The 16,336-nt window shown below is 55.2% G+C and overlaps 1 protein-coding gene across 1 annotated transcript; it reads right to left on the bottom strand.

Moving 5' to 3' along the window:
* Positions 1-9,718: 9,718 nt before the first annotated feature.
* ZBTB47 (zinc finger and BTB domain containing 47) lies at positions 9,719-15,875 on the bottom strand. Its single transcript, XM_008569850.1, has 5 exons — positions 14,319-15,875; positions 12,523-12,670; positions 11,027-11,142; positions 10,359-10,503; positions 9,719-10,083 (listed from the first exon to the last, which is right to left on the bottom strand). Exons 1-5 carry the CDS (start codon positions 15,798-15,800, stop codon positions 9,719-9,721), a joined length of 2,256 nt encoding a protein of 751 aa, XP_008568072.1. The 5' UTR covers positions 15,801-15,875.
* Between the last annotated feature and the right edge of the window lie 461 nt (positions 15,876-16,336).

The following is a 16,336-nucleotide window of genomic DNA, read 5'->3' as shown; positions in this document are numbered from 1 at the left end:
TTTGCCGGACACGGAAAAAAAAACAAAAAAAAAAAAAAAAAAAAAAAAAAAAAAAGAAAATCTAGACCTCTAGACCTTAACAAAATTAAAAGCTTTTGCTCATCAAAAGCCCATGTAAAGAGAATGAAAGACAAGCTACAGGCTGGGAGAAAGATTTACAATATCTAGACACACAAAGAACTCTCAAAACTCAACAGTAAGACAAACAATCCAATTAGAAAATAGGCTAAAGGTATGAACCAGTATTACACCAAAGAGATGGCAAATAATCTCATGAAAGGATGTTCAACATCATTAGTCATCAGGGAAATACAAATTAAAGCCAAAATGTGATATCATTACACACCTATTAGAGTAGCTAAAATAAACAACAATAAAAACGTGACAACACCAATGCTGGTGAGGATGCAGAGAAACTGGGTGACTCATACGTCGCTACTGGGAACGTAAAATGGTACTGTACATAGAAAATGCTTTGGTAGTTTCTTCTAAAACTATACATGCAACTACCATGCATACCATACAACTCAGCAATTGTCCTCTTGGGCATTTATCCCAGAGGAGTGAAAGCTTATGCTCACACAAAACCTGTACATGAATGTTCATAGCAGCTGTATTTGTAGTAGCAAAAAATTGGTAACAGCCGTATTCTTCAATGGGTGAATAGTTAAACTGTGGTACATACCAGCCATGGAATACTACTCAGCAATAAAAAAGAATGAACTATTGATACACACAATAACTTGAATCAGTTTTCAAAGAATTAGACTGAGTGAAAAAAAGTCAACCCCCAAAGGTTACATAAGTATGATTCCATTAATATATAACTTTGTTTTCTTTCTTATTTTTTGGTGCCTGGCCATTACGGGGATCCAAACTTTTGGGGAAATCTGGATAAGATTGGTAGATTATGTCAATGTCAATATTCTGGTTGTGATACTATACTAAAGTTTTGCAAAATGTTACTGCTACAGTTTGAATGTGTCCCCTCCAAAATTCAGGTGTTGCATGCCAGTGGCCCTCCCAGTCTGGGGTCTCCTGGACTACCCCATTCCCACAGGTTTCACTAGGTAATGCCTTAGTGGGAGATCTCTGTGGTGGCTTTGCTCCTGTGGCCATTAACTGCCAGCCTCTGAGGCTTTCCAGGGCATCCTTTGAGAACAGTGTTTACATAGTAAAAAAAAAAATTGGGGGGCCGGCCCGGTGGCGCACTCGGTAGAGTGCGGCGCTTTGGAGCATGGCGGCGCTCCCGCCGAGGGTTCGGATCCCATATAGAGACCGGTCTGCTCAGTGGTTGAGCGCGGTGCGGGCGTGACATCGAGGGTTGTGATCCCGTTGCCGGTCACGGTACAGGCGCGACACTGAGGGTTGCGATCCCGTTACCGGTCAAAGAAAAAAGACAAAAAGGAAAAAAAAATTTTACACTGAATATTAACCTAATCCAAAATTATGATAATAACTATACTGAGAGAAAGGGGGAGGGGAAACTGTGTGTATAGGGTTTGTGTGTGTGGTGGGAATGTTGAAGAAATAAATCAATAGCTGATGCCACAAACTGATAAAATCAATAAGTCGTGGTGGAAGCATGCTTTCCATAGGCATGAAGGTAAATACCAAAATACTAACCGAATTGAAACTGGTGGCCTATTGGGAGTTGAAAGGAAGAAGAAGCAGGGAACAGCAGGTTTGGTTTTTTTTAACTTTCTAAAAATATTTGACTTCTTAAAGTATGTCCAAGTAAAACTTTAATTTAAAAAAATAAATTTTTTCCAGGGCTTCTATAGAAAACACTGTTGTGTGGCACCGGGCTGGAATTCAGGATGCACTTGTCTCACCTATCACTCAGGAGCAGCTGACGCCATGCAAGGATGGCATTGTCCAGGGAAGATTCAAATACGCCTCCACTCTGGAGACTCCAGCTTTGAATGGTGGAGACCTTCCTACAGGATGCAGTATATACTCTAAACCTGTGCCCAGTATTGTACATATGTGGCACAGTTTCTCTAAGGATGCCTGGGTCCCAGAACTGGGATGCGGGGGCTGTGGGCTCTTCTATCTCCTATAGCCTAAGGCCCATTCAGAACTTTGTTTCTTGTTTTTGTGTCTTGGGCTCTGCTGATTGAGAGGTCATAGTGTCCAAAGGAGGACACTTTTCATAGGGGACTCAATCATATTTCCATTCAGTTGGAAGCTGAGACTGCCACTTGACTATTTGATTTGTGGCTTTATGCCCCTGGAAGAAAAGGCAAAAGAAGGAGCCTTATGTGGACTAGAGCGATTGGCCCTGGCCTTCGAGGAGAAATCTGGTTGCTACCCCACAGTGGAAATAGGAAGTAGCACATCTGGAACCTCAGGGATCCTCTTGAATGATTCCTGTTGCTCTGTATTGAAAGATAAAAGACAATGGAATATATTGTTCAGCCATAAAAAGCAATGAAATACTGATACATGCTACATGCTAAGTGAGAGAAACCAGAATAAAAGGGCACATATTGTATGATTCCATTTATATGAAAAATCCAGAAAGGGTAAATCCATAGAGACAGGACACAGATTAGTGGTTGCCAGGGGCTGGGGGGAGAGGGGTTGGGGAGCAACCGCTTACTGGATATGAGGTTTCCTTTGGTGGTCATGAAAATGTTTTGGAACTAGATAGAGCTGTTGGTTACATAAATGTTGAATGCACTAAATTTCACTGAATTTTTCATTTTAAAATGATTAATTTTATGCAAATTTCACTTCAATATAAAGTTGAAAACTGAAATTAAAAAAAAAAAAACAGGCAACTAGGCAACCACATACCATCTTTCTGTCCAAAATGCAGATTTGAGGCACCCTTCCAGGTGAGTTCCTGTGACCATCTAGGGAGCTGGTGAAGGGCAGGGAATGTGAGTAGGGGAAGGCATGAAGAAGCTGTCAGCTACATCTTGATCTCACAACCAGTTGCTGAGTAAGGATGAAGCATCTTTCTGTCTTTTCTTCCTGTCTGGGTATATTAGTCAGGGTTCTCCAGAAAAACAGAACCAATAGGATAAATGCAGATATAGAAGATGATTTATTATGGGAATTGGCTCACGTGATTATGGAGGCCAAGAAGTGCAATGATTTGCCCTCAGTAAGTTGGAGACCTAGGAACTGGTATAATTCAGTCTGAATCCAAAGGCCTGAGAACCAGAGGAACTGATGGTGTAACTTCCAGTTCAAAGCCAAAGGTCTGAGAAAATGGAGTTCTGATGTCTAAGGGCAGGAGAAGATGGGTGTCCCAGCTCCAGAAGACAGCAAATTTGCCCCTCCTCTGCCTTTTGGTTCTGTCCAGGCCCTCAGTGGATTGGACGGTGTCCACCCACGGTAGGTGAAAATGGATCTTCTCTATTCAGTCTACTGATTCAAATGCTAATCTCTCCTGGAAACACCCACATGGACACACCCAGAAATAACGCTTTCCTGCCGAACTGGGTATCCCTTAACTCAGCCAAGTTGACACCTAAAATAACTATCACGCTGAGTAAGATGTATATATTTTAATTAGTTTTCTTCCCCTCTCCCCTTTACCTTCCATTTTATGAAGGGTCTGGACGGTGATGTTTACATTTACAATAGAGTGCACACATTTTGAGAACACCAAAACAGCATCATAGCTGAACTAGAGGAGGAGCAGCTATGGCCAGCAGGTCCTGGATTTGGAGCTAGACGCAGTCAGTGACGAGGCATTATGGTGTCCACTTTTGGGAAGAGGATGAATACATTTTATTTGTATGCGGCAGGTTGTTAATCAAGAGCATTTTGTCGTTCCTGTTGTGTGGAAGAGGGCGACGCTGCTGTTGGGCCATGAAGGACTAGCTTGCGGACACCAGCATGCTTGGACAGCCCTTTTCTGATTGGAATGAACTGCATTGTGAGTCCCACCTGTCCAAACTGGAAAACACAATTAGCTTTCCCAGCCTGCCTTGCAGCCAGGCTGTAACCATGTGGTGGGGACCTGCCCACTGGACACACCCACGTGAGGCTGATTCAGATGGGAGGGATGCAGGGTAGCTGGCACCGCACAGACCCCGGCATTTGAGGATGGCAGAGGGCATTGAGTTTTGAAGGGCAGCGCTCAGCACCATTAGTTCCCTGCTGGGGTGGCAGTCATACCTCCCCTGGGGTAAGTACTGCAGGGTGGTTTGGGGTTGTTCTGGCTGCAAAACCCCAGAGCTTAAGTATCTGGTTCTCTTGGAGATTTAATGAATACCTTTTCATCAAATTGTTTTTGGCTTAAATTAACTAGAGGGTCTCCTGTTTGCAACCGATAGCCCTGGCTCACCACCCATGTCCATGCTCTCCTGATGCCACCATATGCCCAGCTCTGTGCTGAGTGGAGGGAAAGTGGCACTGTTCAGTGCTTAGAGAACAAGGCTTTGGGATCAGACAGGCCTGGGTTCGAATCCTGACTCCACCACTCCAGCCACATGCGAGTGGATTTATCCCTTGGAGCTTTCGTTTCTTATGGTCCTTGGCCACCTCAGGAGGCTGTGGAGTGATGAGTGACTGGAAAGTGTTCCCAGTAACATGACAGCTGTGGTCTTAGGCCAAGGCTCCCAGAGAGCACATAGGTTTGGCCATAGGATTTTCCAGAGCCCCTATCTCCAGCCGGACTGAGGCAGGGATGAGAAGAGTTCAAGGTGGGGGCCCACCAAGCTGCTTTTCCTTCCCTAGAGATGGGGGAGGAGGGTGGGTCCCATCCTGTTCCCCACTCCCCAGGTCCCCATGCTGTCATCTGTGGAGACTGAGGAGGTTCATCTCACCTCCCTGCCAGCCAGAACCTTGGGAGACACTGCTCTTCTGTTTTATCACTGACCCTCCAGAGAGTTTAGAAGCCAGCTCCCCAGGCTGGGCATCCTGCAGCCTGGCCTCTGGAGACACAAAGGTCCAAGTGCAGGAGAGGCTACTGCTGCTCAACAGTCTTTCCAGGTCTCCTCTCCTCCTAGCCACACAGTAGGGTTGCATTTCCACACCCCCCAAAGTAAGGCACAGTCATGGAACTTGCTTTGGTAATGATATATAAACAGAAGAGATATGTCATTTCTGGATATGTCATTTCTGCAATTAGCCAATGCATAATTTTCCACCCCCTTTCCTGGCTTTGCCACTCTGGAGGCCCATGTGGACATGGAGGTGCCACAAGGTAAAGCAGCCCAGAACGCTGAGCCAGCACATGGAAAATGACTGCTCTGGAGCTTCCTCCCGAGCCATGGGTGTTGAGCGACTGAGATTTGGAGGTGGTTTGTTACTGCAGCAGCTACCAGCCTAACCTGACTTAGGCTCTCCAGTCCTGGCTCTAGAAAGCCACATAATCAGGGTGCAGGCTCAAGGGCAGCACTAAGCCAGGGGTGCACCACTTCCTCATCTCACTGACCGCTACCACACTTTGGAAGGGCAGAAAGCCCAGCCTTTCTCCAGCAGGGCAGTGCTGCTCTGACCCATGCTTCACGGCCTGGGATGTTAGGGAGCTGCTTGGTCCCAAAGAGCAAACCTGGGGGCAAGCAAGTGCTCCAGAGATCCAGCCATGGTGCCTGCCATCCACAGCCACAGCCACTGCGGCCTCCACCTCACAGCCTGGCATGGACATGCCCAAGACTCTCTGCAGCGTGAAGTTGGAAATACTGCAAGAACAAGGGAGGCGGTGGGGGGCTGAAGGAAAAAAGATGTGTGGAGAGGCTCACACAGCCTGATGGGGAGCAGGAGGGAAGAGAGCAGAGGCAGGAAGAAGCGAATCCTCCCAGGAGACCAGGAGCAGCCAGACCTGGGGAGGCCTGTCAGCCAGCTTGTCTTTAGGGTTTCTTTTGCAAGCCCCTTTCAGTCAAAGAAGTGGGACTGGGCAGATAGGCAGTGTCAGCATCCCGGGACCCTGTACCTCCTCTCCGGCCAAAGAATCCACCCACAAGACCTCTTTCCCAGCCTTCCCAGTCCTGGGGAATCCTGTCTGTCCCCTCCCCATGTACCCAGAGGTGAGTGCCACAAAAGTGGGGACCTCCTTCCCCTTGTGTCCTTCACCACATGCCTAGAAGTCCATTGGGCACAGAGCGCTTGCTCTATATATCTCCTGTGCAATGAAACAGTTCTCAGAGGTCCCCAAGGAGAGCCACCTGCTCCCTCCTCAGAGGCCACCATCTGTCTTCCATCTGAGCTTGTCTTCCAAGTTGCCCACGGCAACACCTCTGACATCCGGCCCCTTCAGACCTCCCCTGCCTGCTGAGGGAAGGGCGAGCCCTGTGCTCATCACAGCACCCTCCGCGCTAAGCACACAGATGGGATTGCTGGTCATGGCTGTCCCTGGACTCCTATGCCTACATGCTTGGTGCTCATGGAAAACCACAATGGCATAGGCCCTGGCCTCCCATGGGCAGTACCTCTGGGGCTGTGACCCCAGCAGCCCCAGGACTTCTCCTCTTTCAGCCCCCTCTGCATCTGACCCAAGACCTAATCCCACTTCAGGGACCCAGCCCTGCCTTTGCCTGAGTTCCTGACTCTGGGTGCTCTCCACACCCATCCCACACTTAAGGGAGGAAGTTGGGGTCCATGGTGCTCCAGGGCACAGATGTCCATGGGGTCTGCTTGCTAAGCTGCTGGATTACACGCCTCCCCTGCTCTGGCCCAAGTCTTTCCAGCCAGTAGTCAGGTCAGGCAACTGTAAAGAAGAGGCTGGGCCAAGGCACAGGAGTTGTACTGACTTTATTTGTTGTTACTCTCCTCACTTGCACGCCTGCTGTCCCCCATGCTCTGGGGCTGTGGGGTGCCCCTACATGACCAGACATCAGAGGTCTTGGCACAGACATTCTGCTGCCACCAAGCCCCCTGTAAGGGGCACTGTGGAGGTGGCGGCAGCATGAGGGGGCTGAAGGCCCAGGCTCGGACATCAGCCCTGGCTCCTGGACCTGTGCCCATAGGGCTTGAGGCCCACCTCACCACTCTGGCCATTCATTCCCAGCTGGCCCAAGGCCAGAGAGCCCAGGGGAGCTGGGGAGGGGGCAGACCCTGGCTCCAGACCCAAGTTCTGGCCAAACAGCTGAGAAGCTGAGCTGGACAGAAGGACCCCAGCAATCTCCATGGGAGGTGAGGTCCTGGGCCACCTTTACCCCCAGCCCTGGGAAGTAGGTGCGATTCCCCAGTCCCCTTGCTCCAACATCCGGGTGCTCATTAATTTGTTTTAAAAATAAAAAGGAAATGTAAAAGGTGGTAAAACAGGAACCCCTATCCATACTGGCACTGCTGAAGTGCCATTATTGCTTCTGGCCTTGTGATCTGCCCACTCCCATTAACGCTGGCCCAAGATAAAGAGAGTGTTTAGCACCAGGGACATGGGGCTCCTGTCCCCAGTGGGACAGGGGCCTCCCAGGAGAGGGGCTGGCCATGCTCACCTAAGCTATAATGACCATCATGACCAGTGCCCAGCCAGCTGTCTGGACCCCTTGCCTGCCCCCAGAGGGGAAAAGTACAGAACAGGAAACTCAAGTCCTGGGACAGGGTTTTATCACCAGCTCCCCACACCCATCTTTGATCTCCACTTGTCAAAGTATGGCCTGATACCCCAGGGTCCCGGCCTGGCCAGAGCCCCCAGGCCCACTAAGGCTGCAGTGGGGCCAGCAGGTGACAAGGCCATCAGCCCCTATGGGAGACCCTGGTGCTAGTGATGGAGGCTGAAGAACCCATGGACATCCCTACCTACAGCCCACTGGGGAGACTCACTTTTAGGGAAAACGTGAAGCAGCTTTGAAGAGCTGCCAGGCACTGAGACCAGAGGTTAGAAAAAGCATAGGGGAGGGAGGGGGGACCCTGAGGATGTCACGGAAGCCCAAAGATTAAGGGGTGCAGGGGAGGAAAAGAGCCACAGTAAAGCTGGAAGGCCCAGCCCCGACCCCACAAGAACTGGAACCCCCAGCCTTGGAACAGGGGAGCGGCAGAGCCCAGAGCCAGACAGGAAGGCTTCCTCTCTTGGGGAGGGACCAACCTTCTCTCCTCAGAGGACAGACAGCAGGGATATCTGAGGGTGTCTGCAGGCTTTGGCTCATATTGCTCCAGCTGCAGCCCCAAGCTCACCAGGCCAGGGAAGGACCCAGCACAGAGAAGCTGCTGGCACTGCCTCCTCCAAGCCCAGAGAACAACTGGGGTGGTGTGGCTTAGATTATAAACCCTCAAATCACTCGGGCACCTCGGGCCTGCCCACATCCATACAGAATAAAGTGCTTCATTTATTGATGATTAAAATGTCCCCAGCCCCCTACTCCAGCGCCATGGGCCTCACGAGTTTAGAGGGGTCCAGACCCCCACCATCCCCCTTCGGCCCAGGCCTCTTCCCACTCTGGCCCTGCTGGGAAAGTGGCAGTGTGCAGGGAGTAGTGGGGGTTTAAGGTGCAAAGAGTATAACAAACAAAACCGTATAAACACAACAGGAGAGAGCTTAACTAGGAAACATGTAGCTTATGGAACCTTCCTCCCCATTTCAAAGGTAGGAATAAAGACGTTAAATGACAACAAAAAAGGGTATCCTATTAGTGCTGGCCTCATGGGGGCAAGCACTGGGCCAGGCCAGGCTCCCACAGCCCCACACCCCCTGGGGCCTGAACATGCAAGCTCCTCTCAGCGGCAGTGCTGTGGGCATCCCACCTACCAGTGCAGAGGCCCAGAAGGGACAAGGATGCTGGAGCCAGCCAGGGGCAGGTTGTGGCTAGACATAGGGGGAGGATGAAGCCTGATGCTGGCCTTAGGGAGCAGAGACAGACACAGACACACACATCCCCTTCTGGTGTGGGAGATATGGCCTGGGTAGCTGGTGAGGGACAGGGTGCTCTGTGAACAGCAGCCCTGCCCCCCCGCCCCACTGATAGCACCTTGAAACTCTAAAACACTCACCCAAGCCTCCTCCTTGACCCTGCCCCAGGTGTCTAACCCAGTCGCTGGGGCTCCTTGACTGTGGCCCCTGGTGCAGCGGGAGTCAGCCTGTCTCCCCACCCTGGGCCTGGCCCACACACCCTGAGGCCCAGCAGCTTCTGGGGACACTTTCTCTGGACTCAAGGCTCTTGGTGTAGCCAGGTGCACTCTGGCAGGGGTGTGGGTGGGGAAAGCAACCCCCTGGGGTCCAGCCCCTGCCTGCCCCACCCCACAGGTGCACAGCGGGGTCTGCAGTCTTCAAACCTCGCCACTCCCCACCGAACACACTCATACATCCAGTTTCAAGCCCTGCCTGGAGGTCTGCAGTCCTCAGACTGCGTACACAGCTCCTCCAACGGGGCCAGCACCCCAACTTCTCCCCAAACCCTCCAACATGAGGGAGCAAATGAGCCCGCACAGGGGACCTGGAGATAAGCCACTGAGGCTGACTCAGGCTCGGCAAAGTGACCGGCCTCGGCTGCTGCCCAGGCCCCACCCTCCCCACTGTACCTGCCTCCTCCAGCACCCCCCTCACCTGGAGGGGGTGCCGCAAATATTCCTCTTTTTTCCTTCACTTCCAAAAGAAAAAAGGAAAAGTAAAGGCTTCAAGGAGTCGCAGAATGGGGGGCACTTGGGAGTGAGGTGTCCTCCGCCAGCTCCAGGGGCGGCCAGCCCGCGACACCCCTAGGGTGGGGGCCTCAGGCGGAGCACTTCCAGCCACCTCCGGAGGTGGGGCGCAGGGCTCCGGCCCGGCCGCTGCCCTCCCCAGGAAGGAGGGGAGGCTGGGTCCCAGCAGGTGCAGGCGCGGTCAGTTGCCGGCGCTCATCCGCCCGCCCGCCGCGTTGGCAGTGCTGGGGAAGAGCGGGGGCGGCGGCGGCAGGTGGGGCGGGGGCGGCAGGGTCTGGGGCAGCCCCGGGAGCAGGGGCAGTGCGTGCGCCTGCGGCGGGGCGGGGGGCAGGCCCGGGGCGGGGGGGCCGCTGTCGCCGGCCAGCGGATGGCTGACGCGGAAGCACTTCTCCTTGTGGGCCTTGAGCATGTTGGAGAAGCGGAAGCGCTGGCCGCAGACGTCGCACGGGTACGGCTTCTCGCCCGTGTGCGTGCGCCGGTGCCGCTTCATGTTGGGCCGGCTGGTGAAGCTCTTGCCGCAGATCTCGCAGATGTACGGCTTCTCCCCTGCGGGTTGGGGTGCGAGGCGGGGCGTCACCGGGGCGTCGCCACACCCGAGCCCTGGCTCAGCTCTCCTGCCCTGGGACCATCCTGGGGTCTGTTGTCGACACTTTCGGATCTTCCCCCCGCCCCCCGCCCCGGGCCATTTTGTGCCAGCCTCACCCAACCCTGGGAGGCAGGAAGGATGGCTCTGAGCCTCCTATAGGAGGGTAAACTGAGGCCCAGAGTCGAGAAGGGGCGTGGCCAAGGCCGTCCCAGGCGCCCTCCCCCGGCAGCCGCACCTGTGTGTGTCTTCATGTGCTCGTCAAAGTACTGCTTCATGTTGAAGTCCTTGCCGCACCACTGGCACATGAACTGCTTGTGGCCAATGTGGATGCTCATGTGTGACCGCAGCTGGTACTTGTACTGGAAGCGCTCGTTGCAGTTCTGGGGGTGGGGTGAGGCCCAGGGACAGAGAGAAGAGCAGCCTTCAGGGAGGGAACAGGGCCCCCAGGCCCACGGGGTTGAGGAGGGACACGCATGGGGAGGGCTCCTGGCAAGGAGGTGCGGATGCAAGGACAGGTGGACGTGCTTCTCAGGGGCAGCACGAAGAGCCCAGGCCTGAGGACCCTCATCCTCCCTCCTCATTGGAAGGGTCTCCCATCCCTGCTGCAGCTCTGCTGTCTCCATCTTGGGTCTCCCTGCCCGGGATGCTGTTTTCTCCACCTCCCAGGAAGCCTGCCCCCATGGCTCCAGACCATGCAGACTTCCCATCCCAAATGTGTGGGAGCTGGGTCAGGGGTGGGGTAGAGGCAGGGTGGACATGGGAAGCAAGGGCCACAGGCATCAGAGGGTGGAGCTCTCTTTTCTAGGCCCTGCACTCCACTTCCCTACCCCCTGGTTTTTAAGCAGCTGCTGCCCCCGATCCCTGCCCTTCCCTGGGCAGGCCAAACAGGCATCAGGAGCTCACCTCACATCTGAACGGCTTCTCCCCGGAGTGCTGCAGTGAGTGCACCTTGAGGGACATACTGCGCTTGAAGGACTTCCCGCAGGTCTCGCAGGTGAAGGGCATGTCCTTAGTGTGGGCTACAGGGTGGGCACCGTGGCCGTTACGTCTCTGGGGCCTGCCTGAGCACCCCCACATTGGGCCCAGACCCCGCCTCCTGGGACAGCCCTGTGCCACCACCCTTCCCTCTCACCAGCCTCATACTCTGTCCCAGGACCTGGGGCAGAGACCCAGGAGAGGCCCACTTCCCCTAAGGACTGGGTCTCCTTGTCTGCTCTGAACGTCAGGCTCCAACAAGCATGGAGGCCCTTATGGTTCTTTAGCCTCTGGCCAGAGCTGCCTTGTGTCCAAAACTTCAGGGAAGGATAGAAGGATCCTGGGTGGGACTGGCCTCGGCTCAAATCCTGGCCTGACCACTGGCTCCCCGCATGGTCTCTTTGGGCCTCAGCTTCCTCTTATGTAAAAAGGGGCTAATTGCGGTATTGCACTTTGAGGCTGGTGGGCTTTCTAAGGGATGGCACATGTAAAGGCCCCGACCACAGGCCTTAAATAGCAGTCCAAAGGAAGTTAGCTGCGCTCCCCACAAACCCATGGAGGGCTGAGGACCAACAAACTCTTCAAGGAAGATCTGGGAGGAGGCCACAGGAGACAGAGCTGAGCTCAGAGACCCCCAATCCTGGGTAACCCAGCATACTCCTGGCCAACACATAGACCCCAAGGCTCCAGCTTCCAGTTAGTTCACACTGGAGGCCTTGGCACTGCTCAGTAGAGAAAGGAAGTAGGTCCTGGCCAGGGGCCCCCTGTTCGCTTTGGCCACCCCTCCCCCAAGCCCTAAGCCCAGAGTGGGCAAGGAAGGGAGAGCCCTAGAGACATCAGATTCCCAGCCAGGCCCACCTAGAGAAGGTGGGCAGCCTTGCCCAAGGCAGAGTGGTGACCAACACACAGTAGGGGGACCTCGTCACTGTGTCCAGGCATGACTCCTGGGGGAAGTTGCATTCAGAGAAGCCTGAAGCTCTGTGAGGGTCAGAAGGTGAGAAGGAATCAGAGGCACAACTGCCATCAAACCAAGACAGGGCCTGTGCCAACCCATATGGCACTTTGTATGAATTAGAAAAAGGTGCTTTTTCTCTGCGTGGACACAACCCCATGCCAGGATGCGCAATCTGGTTAGCAGTGTGCAGCTGGATTTTCCCACCTGCCATCTTGTCCAGGCACCCTTGTGTAATGTGCAACCTGCCCAACTGTACCTGGCAGCCCTGGACCTAGAGCCTGTTCAGGTCACACATGCCACTGCAACCAGCCTCCCCATGCCTCCCAGCTGAGACGGGCCTTCTCATCCCTTCACACCATCCTTGGATGTGAAGTCTTTCCTATCCACTTGGATGGATAGCCCATCCCAGGACAGCCAGCAGCTGCCCATCTCTGTCCTTAGGCTCCATCCACTACCAGCTCAGACTTACCAACCATGTGCTTGCGCACATGGGCCATGGTGTAGAACTTCTTCTCACAGATCTCGCATGAGAACTTCTTCTCTGCGTAGCCATGCACAATCTTGTTGTGCTCGTGGAGGGACCAGAGCTTCTTGAAAGCTTTGCCACATGTCACACACTGCAAGGTGAGAGGACTTTAGGCATTGGGCCCGAGTCAGGACTGTATGACCTTGGACAAGTCACTAGACCTCTCTGGCCTGTTTCCACACCTGAAATGTGCTGGAGAGAGGGCCTTGATGTCCAAGGGCCAGACATATCTGATGTTCCTGGAGCTGGGGATGGTAACTCCTTACACACTTACCCACCCCCACATCCCGGGCTGCAGCCTGGGGGCCTCCTTCCTCCTTGGGCTCAACTAGGGTCAGGGGTCACCTCTTCCAGGAAGTCCCCCTCTGTGCTTATTTCAACAAGGTCTTCCAAAGTCCTCACCTTGTGTCTCTCTACAGAGGAAAGACAGACAACTAGGTGAAGGGCTGCATAGGATGTGGAGGCTACACACAGTTCATGGAGAAGCCCTTCTGATAACAGGTCCCCACAGAGTTGGGCATTATCACTGCTGCCTCCCCCTGCTGGGACCCATGCCCTGAACCATGGAGATCCCCAAGGGGATAGGTCCCAAAGGGGCTGGCTGCAGGAGGTATCAGGTCCCATTAGGCAATGGACAATGGTGGGGACCTTGGGGACCATGCTTCCCTCCACCTGTTCTCCTGGACCCTTGTCCTGCCCATCCTTGTAAGTCACCCCCAAAGGGCTGGAGGCTACGTCAGGGCTTGAGCAGAAATTGGATCAGACTGCCCAGGTTGGAAGGGGCACAAGCTTGTCTCCCCTTCAGGAGGGAGGCTCAGGTGTGCGGCAGGTGAAGAGTCAAAGGGCAGGCAAGTGGGAACAGGTGCACTAGGGTAGGGCAGGTTACCAGGTAAGTCCCAGGTAACACTTTCTCCATACAGCACTGCAATTAACAATTAGCTTAGGCAATTAGCACCCGCCTACCCCACCTTTCCCCTCTTCTCCTGGGCCAAAAGGTAAAAACTACCCATGGGGAGCCTGGATGGCTCTGTGCCACCCCCACTCTGAGCGGCTAGGCTGGCCCAAGGCCTGGAAGCCAGCCCAGCTCCCCTGCTTGCACCCAGCAGCCGCTGCTCTTCCCAAATTTCTCATCCAGTCCCCTTTCCCCAGGCTCAGGCCAGCTGGCATCTCCAAAGAGCTGAATGGGGTTTCCTGCTGGGCTGCACCCTGCTCTATACAGCACCTTCGTGGGAAGTGGAAAATGGCACCCTTGTCTGCGCAAACCCCTCCTCCTTCCATGTGTACTTTTGTGCAATTCACAACCTGTGAAACCATACACGGTGGCCCTGCTGGCCTTCCCGCAGCCCTAGGGATTTATTAAAACACTGACTCATCCCTTCCCAGAGCTGGCTGTCCCCTAGTCTCATCTGCTCAGCAACTCTCTGCTCTCATCCTCCCAAGTCCAGGGTATCTCTTTGCCACGTCAGCCAAGGTTACTGTTTGCTCCAACCCTCTCTGCACATCTCTCCATGTGCCAAGACCCACCTCTACCCGCCTCTCCCAGGAAGCACTCCTTGATGTTATCTCCTGAGCTCTCACTGCACTGAGAACCTGGGCCCTGCTTTCCTTGGGCCTAGGCTGGCCCGACTGTCTGGGGGCTAAGTCTCATCTCCAGACCATGTGGGCAATGCCATCGGCAAGACGCTGGGTGCCCAGAGCCCAGTTCTGCCCTGTCCTGCCCCCTTCGCCTTGAGACCCACCTGGATGTTGCGCTCGCAGTCTGTCTGCCTGTGCAGCAGCAGCTCACTCTCCAGCAGGAAGCGCTTGCCACACTGGTCGCAGATCTGCATTCGGCTGTGGGTCACATTCATGTGCTTCTCCAGGTACCAGCGGTTGTTGAAAACTCGTGGGCACTTCTGGCAAGGGTGGTGCTGCTTCTCCTCCAGCTTCACCTTGGCCCCCAGCCCATCAGTGGCTGGCGGCCCACGGGCTGGTGCAGTGGCTACCCCGGGGGGCGGCTTCAGCCGCTTCCCACCCCTCCGCCCAGCCTCCTCAGGCTCTGGGGTGTCCCGGCGCCGGGCATTCTCCCGTGACCGCGTGGCCATGCGGCCATGGGGAGGGGGGTCTGCCCGGCTGCTCTGGTGCCCCACTGGCCCCTGCCTGCCTCCGGCCTCCCCCTCCTCCTCCTCCTCCTCTGAGCTCTCTTGATCCTGCTCACTATGCTGCCCTTCCTCCTCTTCCTCCTCCTCCTCCTCCTGCCCGCTGTGCCCTTCCTCCTCCTCCTCTTCCTCCTCCCCCTGACTGCCAGCCTCTTCCTCCTCTTCTCCTTCCTCCTCCTCCTCCTCCTCCCCTCCACTGCCACCGCCCTCCTCTTCTTCTTCCTCCTCCTCCTCCTCGTCCTCCTCCTCGTCCTCCGAGTGTCTCTGCAGCCTGTCCTCCCGGCCCAGCACCATGGTGGCTGGGCTCGTTCCAGCACCCGGCTTCCCCTCGGGCCCCGTGGACACGTGCAGTGTCTGGTTGTTGAGGTTCACCTCCACAATGATCTGGGACTGCTCACGGCGGCTGTAGGTGCCGGAAGACCCAAGCTCTTCCTCCAAATCCTCCCCACCCTCCAGCTTGCACAAGCCGGCCTGGGCCCCGCCAGCCTCCTCAACACCACCTTCCTTCTCCTCCTTGAAGAAGGGCTGGGCTGGCCCAGTGGTGGCAGGCACTGTGCCACCAGCAGTCCCTGCCCCGTCCTCGACACGCACTGAGTAGGGGTCAGGGCCCTCGCGGGCATAGATCTTGGGCAGACCCGGGGTGTCAGTCTCCTGTTTGATGTCACAGTAGTAGGGTGGCGCGGCTGGGGTACAGCTGGCGGCTGGCTGGGCCAGGGACACAGTGCCGGGGCCCGGTGGGCCTAGGGAGCGGGCGTCCAGCAGCTCCTGGCAGGACGCGGCGATGTCAGCCATCTGCAGCAGTGAGGCGGCACTGAGCACCTCATGCACGTTGGCCGCGTTGACCAGCAGCTTGGACGTGTAGATGAAGTTGAGGATCTGCTGCAGGCCACCGGGTGCCAGCGCCTCCAGGGACAGCTCCACACGCTGCAGCTGCTTGTTCTGCGTGAAGAGCGAGTGGAAGAACTGGCTGTAGGCGGCCAGCACGCCCTTGTGTGCCGGGAAGACGCTGCGCTGGGGCACCAGCACCAGGTCCACGTCGCAGAGGTCGGGCTGGAAGAGGCGCTGCTCATTCAGGCGGCCCATCAAGCAGGCGAAGTGCAGCGCCACGTCCTCCACCAGCGAGAACTCAGCCGCTGGGGAGTCGGTCGTCTTCTCAACCAGCAACTGGGGCAGAGGGCACGGGAGAGGGTCAAGGCCAGTGGCCCCTGTCCTCCCCCTGCGGCCCACCCTTCCCCCAGCAGAACCCACCATCCAGGAAGCAGCCAGAACTCCTGGCTCCACTTCACAGGAAGTGGGGGACGGGGATTCAAGCCCAAGTCAGCTGCCCGCGGAGCCCAAACACCCACTATGACCTTCTGAGGCTGAACACGAGCTCCTCAGTCGGTCAGTTAACTTTCCTGGGCCTCTGGCTCTTCCTTGGTGAAGTGGGAAAAGTCATCCCGGGAAAGGAGAGGGAAGAGAAAGGGGAAAGAAAAAGGACTCTGGCGACCAGCTGTCCAGGTTTTCCAGGGACCTGGGGTTTCCTGGGATACAGGACTTTTAGTGCCAGAACCACGACAGTCCCAGGCATACTGGGACTAGGTGGTCACCTAGAGGGGACACAAGCAATCCTTCAGCAT

This window comes from Galeopterus variegatus, unplaced genomic scaffold (assembly GCF_000696425.1).
Source record: "Galeopterus variegatus unplaced genomic scaffold, G_variegatus-3.0.2 Scaffold536, whole genome shotgun sequence".
NCBI lineage: Eukaryota > Metazoa > Chordata > Mammalia > Dermoptera > Cynocephalidae > Galeopterus > Galeopterus variegatus.
This window is presented reverse-complemented; position numbering and strand designations above follow the sequence as displayed.